The sequence below is a fragment of the Canis lupus genome, chromosome 26 (assembly GCF_048164855.1).
Source record: "Canis lupus baileyi chromosome 26, mCanLup2.hap1, whole genome shotgun sequence".
In the NCBI taxonomy this organism is placed as follows: Eukaryota; Metazoa; Chordata; class Mammalia; order Carnivora; family Canidae; genus Canis; species Canis lupus.
Window position 1 is genome coordinate 26,385,545 of NC_132863.1, and position 17,918 is coordinate 26,403,462.

General features: G+C 39.5%; 1 protein-coding gene across 9 annotated transcripts in view; it reads right to left on the reverse strand.

Moving 5' to 3' along the window:
* The window catches only part of UQCC1 (ubiquinol-cytochrome c reductase complex assembly factor 1), a 96,785-nt gene that overhangs the window by 44,085 nt on the left and 34,782 nt on the right, over positions 1-17,918 (reverse strand). For all 9 annotated transcript variants that reach the window (XM_072800726.1, XM_072800730.1, XM_072800727.1 and 6 more), the window contains one exon: positions 14,001-14,058. In XM_072800726.1, coding sequence (XP_072656827.1) covers positions 14,001-14,058 — 58 coding nt within the window. The remainder of the gene's footprint in view (positions 1-14,000; positions 14,059-17,918) is intronic.

Genomic DNA, 17,918 nt, shown 5'->3' on the forward strand with positions numbered 1-17,918 from the left:
GAAGTAATTTGCCCAGCACTACAGAGTAGTCTGTAAAGATGGGTATAGTGCTGTGCTGTCTAACACAGAAGCTACTAGCTACATATGCCTATTGAGCACTTGAAACGTGACTAGTTCCAACTGACACGTGGTATAGGTTTAAGATTTCAAAGATTTAGGGGTGCCTGGGTGGCTGTTGGTTAAGTGTCTGCCTTCAGCTCGGGTCATGATCCTGGGATAGAGCCCCACATCTGGCTCCCTGCTCAGTGGGGGGTATGCTTTTCCCTCTGCCCCTCCCCTTGCTCATGCTCTCTCTCTCTCAAATAAATAAAACATTTAAAAGATTTCAAAGATTTAGTTCAACAAAAAGACAAATACCTCAATTTTTTTATACTGCTTACATGCTGAAATATTATTTCAGATATACTGAGTTAAATAAAACCAATTATTAAAATTCAGTTCATTATTTTTCATTTTTTTTAAAATGGAGCTACTAGAAACTTTTAGTTCAATATATGACTTGCGTTGTTTGTTGGACAGTATCTATCTAGAACACAGATCACAGAAAGTATTCACCTGTGTAATTATCGTTTCCCGCATTAGAATGTAAGTTCCACTGAGGACAAAGATCAAGTCCGGGCTTTTTTTTTTTTTTTTTTTTTTTAACCACTATATACCCAGGGCTTAAGTGTAGTGGGTACTTAATATTTACTTGCTAAATAAATAAGTGAATAAAACACCTCAGAGCTAGTTTAGGGCTTCTTCTCCTATACCACATTGCCTCTAATCAGTCTATAAGGGTCTCTGCTTAAGACCTTCCATAAGAATTATATTTTTAGGGGATCCCTGGGTGGCTCAGTGGTTTAGAACCTGCCTTCGGCCCAGGGTATGATCCTGGGGTCCCGGGATCGAGTACCGTGTCGGGCTTCCTGCATGGAGCCTGCTTCTCCCTCTGCCTGTGTCTCTGCCTCTCTCTCTCTCTCTCTCTCTCTCTGGCTCTTGTGAATAAATGAATAAAATCTCAAAAAAAAAAAAGAATTATATTTTATTAATTAGTAAATATGTATTATACTTAACTATAAATAAGAATATAAACCGGGTCATCAACTTTCCAAACGAGTTCCTTATCTCATTCTCAATGAGCTTCCTTATTTCTGTTACCTCTCATTAATTAGTTTTTAAGCGGCTATAATAGGACTACTCACCAAAAAGACAATTCTTGCTATAATTATGGAATATTCTATCTAAACTGACAATTCTGTCTCCATACACAATCCTACCCATTAAAATCTACAAATTAAAAATAAAATAAAGTAAAATCTACAAATTGAATTTAAATTTTTAAAAAATGTAAAAAAAAGAAAATCTACTAGCAATAGTATGATACAATGGAATGATTCCAGCCTGGCCTGCCTCAACATCTCTGGTAACCACTAAGATGGAGAAAAGAAAACATACTTATCAAATCTGCAGATGACAAGAAGTTGGGCAGGAAGACAAATATGCTGGATGACCCAACTATGAGCCAAAAATACTTCAACAGACTGTTTAAATGGGCTGAATCTAATAGAATGAATTTGAACAGGAATAAATCTAAGGTCCTGTACCTGGGTCTTAAAGAACTGCATGTAGCAGTGCAGGATAGGTAAGTCATGTCCATCTATGTGTGAAAAAGTCTAGGAGGCTTAGGTTGACAATTAACTAACTTCAAAGGAAGTCAAGGTGATGATGAGGCTGCCCCCCAAATTAATGTGATTTTAGATACAGTAACAGAAATATAATATCTTCCATGTGCAACAGTGAAATTTTTGTTCCATTCATCACAGGTCAGACTCTACTTGGAATACTACCCATAGTTTTGAACATCATATTTTAAGAGATAAGATGAAGAGATGAAAGATCAGAAGATAAATACCCTGAGAAAAATAGCAGAGTTGCTTTAAATATTGTAGAAAAGTGATTAGACTATTTGCCTAAGAATTAGAACCAAAAGGTGAGCCACAGAGGGAGAAAGAATTATTCAACACTGAACATTGAAAAAAATAACTTTCTAACAGGAGAGTTTCTGAAGTTTCAAGTGATGGAAAGAATAAACCCAAGACATAGAGAATCTGCCTACTTCTGAAGGACAAATAAATCCTTTGTGAGAACTCAGCTATTTGATAGGTTGACTACATGACCACCTTTTAACATCCCTTCCAACCATGAGGTTTGCTGATGTTATTTTAATTCTTTTTTTATTGTTTTAAATATTTTATTCATTCATTCATGAGAGACATAGAGAGAGAAAGGCAGACACAGGCAGAGGGAGAAGCAGGCCCCATGCAGGGAGCCCGAAGCGGGACTCGATCCTGGGACCCCAGGATCACGCCCCAGGCCGAAGGCAGGCACCAAACTGCTGAGCCACCCAGGGATCCCCTGATGTTATGATTTTAAATTTGTAACCTCTGAACCCAGTTAGTACCTAAGAATTAACACTTTCTAACAATAAAAACAGGTCACGGAAAAAGATCTGGCTACTTCATATGATGTAGGATATATTCCAAAGCAGAAACAAACTGGGGAAATTTCAATGGTCCTTTTTTTTTTTTTTTAAAGATTTTATTTATTTATTCATAGACACAGAGAGAGAGAGGCAGAGACACAGGCAGAGGGAGAAGCAGGCTCCACACAGGGAGCCCGACGTGGGACTCGATCCCGGGTCTCCAGGATCACACCCCAGGCTGCAGGCGGCGCCAAACCGCTGCGCCACCAGGGTTGCCCAATAGTCCTTTTTCTTAAGATTTTTCTTAAAGTTAATCAAATCGTTCATGTCAGACTCTCACCTGAAAAGACACGGTGAGTTTTGATGCTTACATGTCGTCAGAGGCCAATTCATCAACAGCAAGTGAGGTAATGGAATTCTTCATTTATTTGAAAATTCTGTAGTTTGTTAATACACCTGCCCTCTGAGGTTTAAAAGGCACAGATTTTCTCAGACCATAAAGTATACATTATGCTATGCTCACCTCAAGTGTAGCTACCATCTGTCACCATAGAACTCTATTACAATACCATTGACTATACTCTTGATGATGTACCTTTGATCTCCATGACTTACTTATTCATTCCTTAAACTGAAGGCCTGTATCTCTCACTCTGTTGCACCCATTTTGCCCATCCCTCACCCTCCCTTCCCTCTGGCAACCATCAGTTTGTTCTGTGTATTTATGAGTCTGTTCTGCTTTTATTCATTTGGGTTTTTGTTTTTGTTTTTTTTTTTGGTTCCATACATTAGTAAAATCATATAGTATTCTTGTTTCTCTTATTTAAAATTTTAGCATCATACACTCCAGGTCCATCCTTGTTGTCAAAATGGCAAGATCTCAACGTTTTTATGGCTGAGTAATATTCTACTGTGTGTGTGTGTGTGTATACATATCATATATATTATTTTTTTAATATTCTTTATTCATCTATTGATGAACACTTTGGTTGCTTCCATATCTTGGCAATTGTAGTTAACACTGCAATAAACACAGAGGTGTGTATATCTTTTCAAATTCATGTTTTCACTTTTGGGTAAATACCCAGTAGAATTACTGGACCATATGGTATCTCTGTTTTTAATTTTTTGAGGAACCTACAGTGTCTGCACCAATTTACATTCCCAACAGCAGTGCATGAGGGTTCCCTTTTCTCCATATCCTTGCCAATGCTTGTTATTTCTTGTCTTTTTGATTCTAGCCATTCTTACAGATGCAAAGTGGTATCTCACTATAGTTTTGATTTGCGAAGCCCTGATGATTAGTGATGTTCAGCATCTCTCCATGTGTCTGTTGGTCATCTGTGTCTTCTTTGGAAAAATGTCTATTCAGGTCCTCTGACCATTTTTCATAGGATTATTTATTTTGGGGAAATGTTGAATCATATAAATCCTTTATATATTTTGGACATTAACCCCTTATCAGATATATCATTTGTGAATATCTTCTCCCATTCAGTAGGTTGCCTTTTCATTTTCTTGAAAAAGCTCTATATAAAAGCTTTATCTTCTGGTGTAGTCCAGGTATTCCTACTGTCCACACTTTATAATTGAGGAAACTGAGTCTTAGAGAAGTAACTTGCCTAGAGTTACAAACCTAGTAAAGGGTAAGATCTGAACCCTGATCATCTGATCCCAGAGTTATACTGTCTTTCTGCCTCCTGTAATGACTAGTACAAATCTTACAGAATCCATTTACTCTGCTTTCCATTTAATCTTCACAAGGGTAATAACAGTTTCAAAACTAGCATCACATTAGAAAAAGCATATCATAAGGGGAAAGACTGGCTAACTTGAGGCAAGCATACCTACAACAACCAAAAGTAACTGCTGGCCACCTAACAGGAAAGAAAAAACTAAAAATATATTGAAAACAAACACACAAAAAATAGCACAGCAACTGAGACTTAACAGTGAGGAGAACACACTCAGCACAACTCAAAAAAGATAGCCTGGCAAAGTGTAACTAAGAGTTATCAGAACCTCCTGAATCATCCAGAAAAGCTTAAAGTACATGGCAGGTGAAAAGAAAATGAATGAAACAAGTTCAAAACGGTAAACAAAAGCAAAAAAGATCTGAAGATCCCAGTACCCACTACGAAACAAACCCAACTGTCAACAATCATGTTTGAGTCACTAAGTAAACTATATTCCACAACAATTGAGAACACTAGGTTTATATAACAGAATGGGATAGCTCTACTTCAATTTACATTATGGATGCATTCCTCATAATAAATGTTTAAGTGTTGAGAAGTCAATTACATTTTACTACTGATTCATAATTTCAGAGCTCTGTCCTGGGAGAAATGGCAGAGGGAAAGGGGCGATACTTCCCTGCTAAAACGTAGTAAGAACTGCCTTTATGAATGCAAAGTAAACTTTAAAAAGAGATAATCTTCCACTCAAACCTAAAGCTGCCCTAAAAATAGACTATTTTTTAAAATATTTTTACAGGGGTACCTCCATAGCTCAGGGGTTGAGTGTCTGCCTTTGGCTCAGGTTGTGATCCTGGGGTCCTGGGATCAAGTCCCACATCGGGCTCTCCGCAAGAAGCCTGCTTCTCCCTCTGCCTATGTTCTCCTCTCTGTGTCTCTCACGAATAAATAAAATCTTTAAAATTAAAAAAAAAATTAAATAAAAAATTTTTTACAAAGAAAGAACCTAGCAATAAAAATAATCTTGTATTAATTAATGAAATTAACCATTCCTTTAACAAGTATTGACTAAGCACCTACTCTGAGTATAGACTTAAGTCTGTATATAAACTACTGTTTAGGAGCAATTCCAGTTACCCCTCCCAAGTTTGATGATGTTCTTAAACCCACAATTTATTATTGAGGTTTTAAGCTTCACAGTACTATCCTTGTGTCTCAGTGATTCCAGTGGCTCATAAATAATACTGATCTTATTTACATATAAGGAAAGCAAATAACCCAGCTAGCAAAGTAAAGAAAAAAAAGGAGTGGTCAAGCCCTAGCCTTGGCTCCCAACTATCACTAAAAGGAAAGCACAGAGGTGGGGGAAAAGGGAAAAATACTCACTCACTAGGAGTCTCAATAAACAAAGGGCTAAATATAAATTTTACCGTATGGCAAATAATAATAGTGATTACTACCGTTTATGACATCCTCCAGTAACAGACTCGTCACTTGAAAATGCATTTGCATTCACTCTCTCTTTCATCAACTATAACTGTTCCCATTTCACAAAAACAAAAACAAAACAAAAAAACCCCTGATGCTATGAGGAAAGAAGAGAAGGAAGTAAAGAGGCTTCATCCTCTAGGCTTATAAAAATGTTGCAGTGTTTCCCCATCTTAAAATAAAAAATGTTTCCTCTCCATCTTGTTTCTCCCTTTAGTGACCACCTTTCTTAATCACCTGGAAAGCCTTAAAATGTAGTTCATAATTACTTTAAAAACCTAAGTTGCGGGATCCCTGGGTGGCGCAGCGGTTTGGCGCCTGCCTGCCTTTGGCCCAGGGCGCGATCCTGGAGACCCGGGATCGAATCCCACGTCGGGCTCCCGGTGCATGGAGCCTGCTTCTCCCTCTGCCTGTGTCTCTGCCTCTCTCTCTCTCTCTCTCTATGTGTGTGTGTGTGACTATCATAAATAAATAAAAATTAAAAAAAAAAAAAACCTAAGTTGCCCAATGGAAAAGAGCAGAGCTGGAATGAAGCCTGAACTCCCTCTCTTTCCCCTAAGGTTCAGTATCTCCCTGGGCAGTGTCGGTATCAGCATGTTCCCCCATTCTGTGACAGCTAGAGCCTCTTCCTCCTACATCAGACAAGGAGGAAGACAGGAACACTGCCTGCAGAGTTCAAAGGAACAAGAGTCCTAACCATGCTTTCCTCCTCTCTGCCTAAATCTGGGAGGGAAAAATTCTTGTTATTCTTGAAGCTGACCTCCTGCCATGTATTGGCAGTTCTGAGTATCCTGTCCCGCTTGTTCTGTTTGGGCCTTCTGACAATGCCAGTTGTGTTTTGGCCTTGTTTCTCCCTAATGGTAGTTTATAAAGCTGCTCAGAGAGGATCTGATTTTGACTTCAATGAAAACTAGTGGGCATTTAAGGTAGGTCTGTCACTCCGGCTGCTATGAAGGAATCCCAAAAGGGGCTTTCACGTAGCTTGTTTCCCTTACTCTGCCACCAGCTGAGGCCAAGCAAGGAAGCAGAGCCTACATGCCCACACTCAAGTCTCAGCAGTGTGCTAATGAATAAGTTTATTTATTTGTGAGCTGGCATGCTTACCCTTTCCCGGGGCTGTGTACATGGCTATCTCCACTTAGTTTCCTAAACTCCCTCCCCGTGAAGCCTAACCTTTATGTGTGGAATGTGGGGGCCACAGGACAGTCTGTGGACAGACAAGTGGGGTGAAGCACTTCCTGAAGCCATCTCACCTGACATTGAGGCTCCTCTAGGAACTACACCTGGCCCCTGTGGCCCGCCTGTCAGGTCCACTATAGAGAACAAGCTCCTGGGTAGCATGTACCAGTACTTTTAGGTTATGCAATGTTGATAAAATGATGCTGCATAGGCCTTTGGTTTGTGCAAAAAGCTACATGCGTGAATGAACAGAGTGACTGGATGGGGGAGAGAGAGAAAGGATGTGTACATGGCCAGGGCTCACCATATATAGCAGGTCTGGAGCTGCTGGAATCCAGCGAGAGCTTGAAAGCCCTACAGCTACATCAAAACTGCTGTGGCGGTTTTAAAGAGCCTCTTGCAAAGGCCAGGAGAATCTGCCAGGGTGTCCTCTGGCTGGACTGAGACTGGGACCAGTCTGTTTTCCAACCCCTTCCTACCTGCACAAGTTACTTTTCTTCTTTCCCAGAGGCTTCTTCCCCCAGACTTACAAAAATGTTCCAGTGTTTCCCCCTCTTAAAAAAAAAAAAAAAAAAAAAAAAAAAATGCTTCCCCTCTGTCCTGTTTCTCCCTCTAGTGATCATCTTTCTTAATCACTTGGAATGTCTTAAAAAGTAGTTTATAATTACCTCTTATCCTCCTAAAAACTCCTTAACACCCCATGTGCTCTGGTTTTAGACCCCAGGAGGCCAATGCAACTGCTTCCTTTGACCATCTCCAGGCAGTCCCCCTTCCCCTTGTGCTTCCATAAGATCTGCATGTCTGCTATACATAGCACTTATTACCCTGTACTGTTTTCAGGTCTACTTACTTGTTGCCTCTCCCAGAACATAGACAGTTCCATACAGTTGATGATCAGTGCTATGCTGTTCATATTCATGGGAAGAAACCCCCATCCCCATGACCACCAAAAGGAGACACTCGAAGTACTGCAGAAGGAACAGTTAGCTTTGAATTTGAGTCTCAGATCCTTCATTGCAGATGAAGAGGCCTGTGACAAATTCCTTAAAATCATCAAAATCATCTCCCCAATTGTAAAATGAGGGGGTTGAACTAGATGTGTTTTATTTTTTATCTTTTTAAAAATATTTACTTATTTACTTGAGAGAGAGAGAGGGAGAGAGAGAACAGGGGGGAGGGGCAGAGAGAGAGGGAAACAGACTCCCAAGCTGACTCCACGCTAAGTGTAGAGCCAGATGCAGGGCTCAATCTCATGATCCTGAGATCGTGACCTGAGCTGAAATCTAGAGTCAGTCACTGAACCAGCTGAGCCACCCAGGCACCTCTAGATCTGTTGTTTTTAAGCTGTGGTCTGAGTTTCCACAGAATTATGTAAGGGTCCCTTACCAGTGGGCACATTGTAAAGATCTGAAGTGAGGTCATTCCCACTTCCTCAACCCAAGTAGCAATTCTTTATCTATTCGTACATGGTAACTGAACATAAAATTTCATTTTTTAAAAAGATTTTATTTATTTATTTGACAAAGAGAGAGGGCACAAGCAAGAGGAGCAGCAGATGTAAGCAGAGGGAAAAGCAGGCTCCATGCTGAACGGAGTAGAGTGCCTCAACATTGGGGTTCAATCTCAGGACCCTGGGATTATGACCTAAACTGAAGGCAGACACTCAACCAACTGAGCCAACCAGGCATCCCTAAAATTTCATTTTTAAAAAGGGCTCAGCTGGTAAAAAGATTAAACCACTAGACCCCTACACCTGCAATGCTTTACATTTAAATCATCTCTACACACAATGTAGCCTTCAAACCCAAAATCCCGAGATCAAGAGTCACATGCTCCACAGATCAGACCAGCCGGAGCCTCTACAATTTACAGATTTATGTTTAAGAATAAGCAGGTACTTCAAATAATAAATAGCATTAATAAATGTTTATTTTAAAAGTAAATTAATTAAATAATATTAGTATTAATAAGCAATTATTTAATTATTACTTCAGTAGTTTTAATTACCAATGAGGAAAGCAACTTAATACTTTGAGCCACCCAGATCTATACTTTGAATTTCCTCTCCACCATGTACTAACTAGTTGTTTGGGCAACTTCTCTGACTTCTCTAAGCTGCTGATTCCTCATATGTGAAATAAAAATAAACTAGTTGTAAGAATGTGTGAGAAAGGGATCCCTGGGTGGCGCAGCGGTTTGGCGCCTGCCTTTGGCCCAGGGCACGATCCTAGAGACCCGGGATTGAATCCCACGTCGGGCTCCCCGTGTATGGAGCCTGCTTCTCCCTCTGCCTATGTCTCTGCCTCTCTCTCTCTCTGTGTGACTATCATAAATAAATAAAAATTTTTAAAAATTAAAACTTAAAAAGAAATAAAGAAAATTTAAAAAAAGAATGTGTGAGAAAATATATGTAAAATAAATAAAAGATAAATAGATACTAGTAAAAAGCTTAGTAATTATTATATTTATGATACACCTGACTTTAAAATAATTTTTAAAAATACAAACTGCAGGGGCACCTGGCTGGCTCAGTCTGTGTTGCATGTGACTCTTGATCTCTGGGTTGTAAGTTCAACCCCCATATTGGGTATATAGATTATTTAAAAATGAAATTAAATAAATAAATAAACAAAATAAAAATTAAATAAATAAAATTAAATTTAAAAATACAAACTGCAATTTACTCTCTGCATTCCATCTCCATCATAGGCATATTCTAATTTTATTTAACCAATTCCGTTTTCTAAAATTAACTTCTGCATCTAGAAAGTATTAGTATTTCATGACTACAAGAGAAGTCTCTAACAAATCTATTAAAGCCAACATAAATTCCAGCTACATACATGTAACCACCAGAGAAACTTAAGTAGGAGCAGAGCTCTGTCATTCTCACCCAACCAAAAGACAACACCAGGACCTTTCCAAATGCTGTGGGGCCCAAGTCAAACCTGGGGCTATCAGTTACTTAATGAACAATTATTGATACAAACTAAGAGTAAGACATGGAACTGAGGAAAGTAATACCCCATTCTCAAATCTTTCTGGAAAGATAATAAAAGTAATTCTTGCTCTCAATAAATACACCATCCACAAAGAAGACTGAAACAATAAAACATAATAATGTTTGTATGACCAAGGTGTCTAAAATTCTGAGAACATAGAAGAGGAACTAACTCTTGCCCTCAAAGGGTAGGGAAGGCTTCAAAGAGAAGTAATATCTGAGTTGGATACTGAATGAAAAACAGGAGTTTGTCAGGTGGAGAGGAGGAAGAAGGGCTTTCAGGACAGAAGAAAACTTTGTACAGAAGACTTGATATTTCTATTATTTAATATTGTATTATCTTGCAGAGGAGAAAGTGGTGATGATAGTGGTACCTAGAATAGCACCATACGAGACTAGCAGAGGTGGCATATTTAGTGGGGTATGAATGCCATGCTAAGAAACATACTTTGTCCCGAGAATAATGGAGAATAATTAAGGAGTGTGTGTGTGTGTGTGTGTGTGTGTGTATGTGTGTGTGTGCTGATTCAATTTGTATTGAGAAGACCAATGGCATATGAAGATGGAAATTGGAGGCCCAAGACCAGTTTCCAGGTACTGCTGCTTATAACCCAGTAAAATCAATTGAATGGATAACATCTTAAATTTTTCTTTAAAGTGAATTCAGGGATCCCTGGGTGGCGCAGCGGTTTGGCGCCTGCCTTTGGCCCAGGGCGTGATCCTGGAGACCCGGGATCGAATCCCACGTCGGGCTCCCGGTGCATGGAGCCTGCTTCTCCCTCTGCCTGTGTCTCTGCCTCTCTCTCTCTCTCTGTGACTATCATAAATAAATAAAAATTTAAAAAAAATAAAAAATAAAAAAATAAAGTGAATTCAAATGGAATGGAAAATATCAGATTATCTGACATTGGTAGGGATAAGTTTTTCAAAACTGTAGTATCAGATATGTGTGAGTTCTGGGTTGCAAAGTAAAATTTATTTTTTACTGTGGGTCATGGTAAAAAAAGTTTGAGACCAGATAAAAGGGTTTCTGATGTGGACGCCTGAATGGATTGCAGTGCCATTGTCCAGGACAGGGAACAGAGGAGGAGGCCTGCCTTTATTAAGTCCACATTTGGATTCAGGGAAGCCAGACAGCAACCTTTCTTAACAATTTTTCAGCAACCACAGTCAAAACTAATCTTGTTCAGCAAAGACAAAGGACACATGGTCATTGCAGCTGCAGGCTCACATGAATACACAACTGATAAGGGCCCTCTAGAAACTGGAACTACCCAGAAAAACTTTAGAACTGGTGAAAGCAGACAGGATAAGGGAATCATCAACACCTCCCCCAGGGAACTAAAAGGATGTGAGAAATCCTGTCCCTATTCTTTTTTTTTTTTTTTTTTTTTTATTTATGAAAGTCACACATAGAGAGAGAGGCAGAGACACAGGCAGAGGGAGAGGGAGAAGCAGGCTCCATGCACCGGGAGCCCGACGTGGGATTCAATCCCGGGTCTCCAGGATCGTGCCCTGGGCCAAAGGCAGGCGCTAAACCACTGCGCCACCCAGGGATCCCCTCCTGTCCCTATTCTAAGAGCCAATTGGGAGCAATCACCCTTGGGAACCCAAGCAAGCTTTCTGCAAAGTCCACTTCCAGGGTATTCTGTTTATTAGGGGTTATTTTTTTTCTTGAGGGGTGAGGAGGATTCTTTTATAACTGCTTTCTAAGCCTTTCTACTTCTCCCTCATACTACCACCTACAGGAGTTATTTCAACCCTACACATCTCTAGCAAGTCGACTTAGTCCCATAATACTGGATTTGGCTACCCCGCAGTTATCCTCCTGGAGTGTCAGGCTAAGAGAAGAAGGCAGGAAGAACATAGCTTCTCCATAGATTTGGAGTGGATCCATTACTCCTAATACCCCTATTGCTTAGAAGAGAAAGTTTCCCCAATTCTTCTTGGAGGATGACAGCACAGTTGGGCACCAAACCGCATTTATGACAACCCTGACCATTAAATTCCTCCATAAACCTGCTTTAGACACTTCAGACAAGTGGCTGTCCTCAAATACTCCATGTCCTTGCACATATGTTCTGTGTTTTGCTCCTGATATTCCCTCAACCTAGAATGCCCTCCTTTTCTCTGACAGAAATTCTACTCATCCTTCATGGTACATCTCAATGTCACTTCTACCACAGAGCCACTCTTTACCCAATAATCTCAATAATCTTCTCCATGCCTCCAACACCAAATTTGGTTTTAGTCATACCTATAGTATCTGTTTGTACCTTGGGCACAGCACTTCTTTCACTGTCATCCATTATAGGCAATTGTACTTTCAGCCTGGTATTTGCTAGATTAAGTTTCTTAAGGTGCACCCCATGTCAAACCCTTCTCTCCAAAGCCCCACAGTCCTTAACTACAGTGAGTTCTCAATAAGAATTTGCTGGTTCAAACTGAAAAGCTATTGATTCATTCCACCAAAGCCTGCAGATCATAACAACTAAAGAGGAATGGGGGGGGGGGGGGAGGAGACCAAGTGTAGATCTGAAGCAGACAGCCTCCCTCCCCCTACTTAACTGGTAGCAGTACTCCCCACTCCTCTGAGAAATTAAAACCAACCTCAGCAAGGAAGGCACAGCAGGCATGTTTGGAAATGGTGTCTATCTTGAAAGAACTATAAGTAGTTTCAAGGTTCTCTTGCCCACTATTAGTCAGGGATTGACCTTGGGATGTGGTCACAAGGATTATATATTTTATTTTGCCATCCACTCCCTCTAACACTCTGATACCTCTAGCTATATGGGTAATAAAGAGTCTTTCATACAAGCTCTGAATATTATCTTTGAGCTCCTCTGGGAACAGCCTAGCCTCCTCTCAACCCTCCCACCTTTCCAGTGAGTAATTCTGCAGTGCCACCTCTGCAGTCCTCTCCTTTTGAAAAAGTGGTTTTCCTCTCAGTATATCCAGCTTCCCTCCCTAAACCTTTTCTTAACCTTCACCATTCAGAAAAAAGGTAGCCTGCCTTCTCAACTGCCTAAAAGACATGGTACATTTCAAAGAATAGACAGAACTAGTAAAGGTTTTGATAGTTGTGGCTTCCTCTGTGATCCCATAGGCACTATTTACTTACTCAGATTTATTAAAGAACTTAGCCATTCTGACTTATCACTATTGTAAATGTCTTATCTCCCTCATTAGACTGTGAGCTTCTTGAGAACCACTGTTACTCCCAGCAAACTGCCCAGGACATAGTGTGCACTCAAGGAAGTACCCGCTTATAAAAAATAACATAAAATAAGTTGCCATCTTATGCCCCTTAGCCAATCTCAGTGTCTATGAGAGTTCAGAAGGAGAAATATTTCAGAGGTGATCAAAACCAAAAAGTCTTTATATAGTAGTCTGTCCTGTGATGCAAAGCTCAGCTGAAGGCAGTCTCAAACAAGGGTCCTTTTGACAGAGCAACCATTCCCCACGTTCCTCAGATACTCACTATGGTCAAAGTAGTAAACTTAGTTCTCTAGAATTTACTTTCCCGAGATCTGGCAGTTCAATAAATGCATTCCCCAGCCCCCACTTCAACGTCTCTCCTATATCCTTCTGACCTTTAATACTGTGTGTAACATTAGATGAAAAATTGATTTTTTTTTTTTGGCTACTTAATTTGCAGCTGAAGAAAAAATATACTGTTTAAGGTGTTAAATATTTTTACATGCAACAAACCTGGCATGAATCTAACCTGTATGCACATTTTAGAGGTACAGGCGTAAATGTCAGTGCTGTAATTTGTTATAGGTTTCTGATGACCAGCAATGAAAATGACCACGGATTCTCACAATTCAAACCACTTTTACGTAAATGTGAACTTTCCTAAAACAGCCAAGGGAGAGAACTTTCCATCTGAGCTCAGAGAGTCTCTTAGAGATACTGATAGCATTGTTCACTAGGTTAGGTGTTCTTTGAGAAAAGCCTACAAATACTAGTTTCTTTCTGGGACTATGCTTTGACCTTTAATAAAAATGTGCTTTAAGACACTAGTTATTAAAATGAAAGGAACAGTTTTTAATGCCTAAACAACTGCCATTTTACATAATCAGCCCTGCTGAAGGCTATACCTTACAAGTCAGCAGTGTTAAAAAAAAAAAAAATACATTTGGTAACTTCATTTAAATTGCTCACTTACCAGACATGAAGTAGAGTTATAAGAAACCATGAATTGAATGTATCAGGCATCTGACATCCTAGAAAATAACAATAAAGTATAAATATGTGAGGGTTTAGAGAAGGAATACTGACTATATATTAAATATTGGTAGGAGTCTATTCAACTCAAATACTTGGCAGTTACAGTGCTCTCTGATTATGCGACCATGAGAGGGCCAGTGGAACCACAGGACAAAATGACAGACTGAAAGAGCATTGAATACAGCCAGAATGCATAATCCTCACTTTAATCCTGAAGAAAGGTATTGAATGCCTTCCAGTTACAGCCCTGTACCACTTTGCTGTGTGGCCTTCAGCATATCGCTTTTCTACTCAGATGCTTGGTTTTCTCACTTTGTATAATGTGGCCTAGATGATCTGTATGGTTCCTTCCAACTCACATGCTATTTTCCCTTTCTGGTCTCAAATTCATCTGGAAAGGTAGGCAGATACTACTTTACCTACCCCACTTAAGTATAGGTGTCTTTCACTGGAACTCTACTGAGAAGTCTAAGTTCTAGTTTCTTTTTCCCGCCTTCCTTCTTTAAGGCAACTCAGTGTACTATGAACATGGGTATGCTAAATGATTCACCCAAAATAAATGACCAAGAGAAAAAATGGGGCTCTAGGAAGCTGCAGATGAATAAGAAAGCATATCACATCTAATGAAAGGCCATTCATCTCCCCCCAAGAATGACAAAACCTTAAGATATTAAAACTCAGGTCAATGCTTAGACATCCATATCTCCCAATTCTCAGATGGCTACGAAATGCCTCTGGCTAGATGAGGGCCCCCCCACTGAATTTACCCTTTTATCACATAACAGAAAGAAAAGCTGGTGCAAGAGGACAAAGAAAAGTGACTATCAGTGATCAATTTGGGCCCTTTGGGTAGAATTTGTCCTACCCTGCAGTAAACAATGAAATATACAATGTACTAAATGATGACAAACTGGGGCCACTAGGAGAGAAAACACAGAGCAGAATCTCTGTGAAGAAGAACACTAACATCACCAATAATAATAAAGAACTCTAATTCCTTGCGGGCTTACTTTGTGTGAGACACTGTAACTGATGCTTACATGCACGAGCTCAATGAATCCTACCAACAGGCCTATGAGGTGGGTATTAACAATAACCTCAATGACAGGTATGAAAATGGACTCTCAGAGAGATCATGACAATTGCCCAAGCTCACACAGCTATAAAATGAAACATCTAGGATCAAATTCAGATCTGCTTGCTCCTAGGCACTTCAGTCTTAATCACTAACTGCTTCTCTAATACTAATATATCAGAAACTAACATTCGCTAAGGACCCATATTTCCTGCCAGGTCCACTGCTAGTCACATCAATACATTATCTCACTTAGTCCTCACTTTAACCCCGAAGGGAGGCATTATAATCCTCAGTTTAGAGATAAGGAAACAGGCTCAAAAAGGCTAAGTAACTTGAGGGCAGACACAATATAACAAGCTAGTGGTTGGGCTGGAGTTTAAGTCCAGGTCTGTCACAAAGTGACACCAAAATACTCTGGTGAGCTTACTGGGAGGTGCCCAGCAGTTGTCAAGTGGACTTCCTCTTGGAACCCAGCAGGAGGGAGGTGAAGGCTGGCCTGGCCAACCATACAGCTATTAAGACACATGCCATCTGAGAGTGGGCCAACCACTCTCCACCTAGAACAAGAATAGCCATGAGAAACTCTCAAGCCCAGATCTGAAGTTGGGTCTTTTTTGGATGCTAGAACAAAACATTAAAAAGAAAAGTTTTCTTGGAAGTCTGTCTTTCAATCTGGAAAATGAAAATTGGCTGCTTCTAAAGGACAATCTGTTCAATTGCTACCTCTACATCAAAGCTTCTCAGCAGCCTCCAGGAGCCTTTCCAATTTTCTCCGAGAGGGAATCAATTCTTGGGCTGGAAAGCACAGACAGACAGACAGGCCAGCAGTTGGACCTGGGTCACAATTTTCCATTCTGGGGGTCGGCTCAGGGCTAACGATGGGAAGAGAACTGGCATTTTGATTCCCTGTACCCACTGGGATCAGAACAGAAACCCACAAAGTAAAGGCCTAAGAAACAAGACCACTGAATGTCAGACCATGAGCATTGCAAAAACATAGCAGATCTTTAGCTCAATGAACCGTGTTTAAACACTTCAAAGTTAAAATCCATTATTGTCTTTTGTCAAGATCACACTCTTGTACCAATACATCCTCAGTGCATTATTTTCTGAGGCTAGGTACTTTCATTGGATAAAAATTAAGTAATTCATCACTGTTATGGAGTGGTAGTATCAACACAGTTGTTTGTTTAATACAGGCTCTGGGGTCAGACTTTTCAATTCAAAATCTTGACTGTTATCTCTTACTTGCTAAGTGACTCTAGGTAAAATTATTTAGCTTTCTCAGTGCCTCAGCTGTCTTCTCTGTAAAAATGGGGAGAGTAAGAGAACCTACCTTATAGGTATTTGTGAGGATTAAATGAGATAAGGCTTGTAAAATGTTTAGTACAATAGTTAATATTTAATAAGTACTCAATAAATATTTACTATTGTTGTTTCTCAGTGTGAATTATTTAAACACTAGGGTTTAAAAATATCTTAAATAGCTCACTATTTAAGACTATGTCAATAAAATGATGAACCTCAATCACTGACTCAGAACTTATTCATTAAGGAGGCTCCTCTCCAAAGTATTAAGTCTAAAAGTATTAAGAGCTAAAGACAAAGCAGTTTTTAGACAGTATGGAATTTCAGTATAGAATTAAACACAAACTTTATTGATTGGCTTCATCTGTTCCAAAGTGCTCCTCATAACAAAACTCATCTCCAAAAAACCCCAGTTAGCAAGCCACTGCATGCTCACAGAGGGTATGCTCACTGATGCTACAAATGACATACACCATATCAGAACATCTTGGAAACAACAGGAGTCTGGCTGTGAAGGTATCTCACCAGTCAGAGTCCCCAAGGTTTAGGTCTCTGGATCAAGACCTTTGAGCTCTGAGATGATAGAGAGTCTATAACTTGGGCATTTTATGGGGGCCTATCCAAGAGACTACAGGCCTATTTTTTACTCACAAGCACACTGTGAGTAAAAAACTCATTCTTATACACCTTCATGAATTAACACTGGCTTCACTTTTGTTGGAAGAGTAAGGATGAGAATGCTGAGCTACCTAAGCCTCTATATCCTTTTAAAAAGTTACTGAATGCTCTGGACTCTAAAAGTCAAGCCCTAAAATACCAAAACTCCAAGGAAGCAACAGCCACTTTAAAGGTGTAATCTTGGGAAACAATGTATATATTCTCTTCTTTTACCCCAAATCTGTCTGGCCTACTCTTTAGAATCTTTTTTTTTTTTTTTGGAAGATGCAAGAAAGTCTCATTATTTTGTAGATATTTCTCTGCCTTCAAATGGTATTTTTCAGATTGGCTCCCTTTTTTATTCACTACCCACAGTTCAGAACCACTTTGGTTTGATTTTAAAATGTAATCTACCCACAAATGACAAAGATGGACCACAATGGAGCATAATACAAATGAACAAGCTATAAGTCTAATATTGAGGTGTACATAACTCTAAGATATATATATATATATATCAGTTTATAATAATAGAGTATCTCCTAGAGGTAGTTCTCATTTAAAAGCAATAACATACAAAAAATATTAAAATGAATTATAATTTCTAATTTGCAGTTACATTCATTCATAAGCAATATGTTATAGTGGAAAAATTCCTGGCCTTTAAGCCAGACAACATATGATCAAGCCTTAGCTAAGCAACTTTGGGTTACTTAGTCTCTTAAGTTTCAACTATTTCTGAAATGAAAATAAGAATACAAGCCTTCCTACCCTATAAGGTTCTACAACTCCTAATGAGACAGTGTAAAAGCA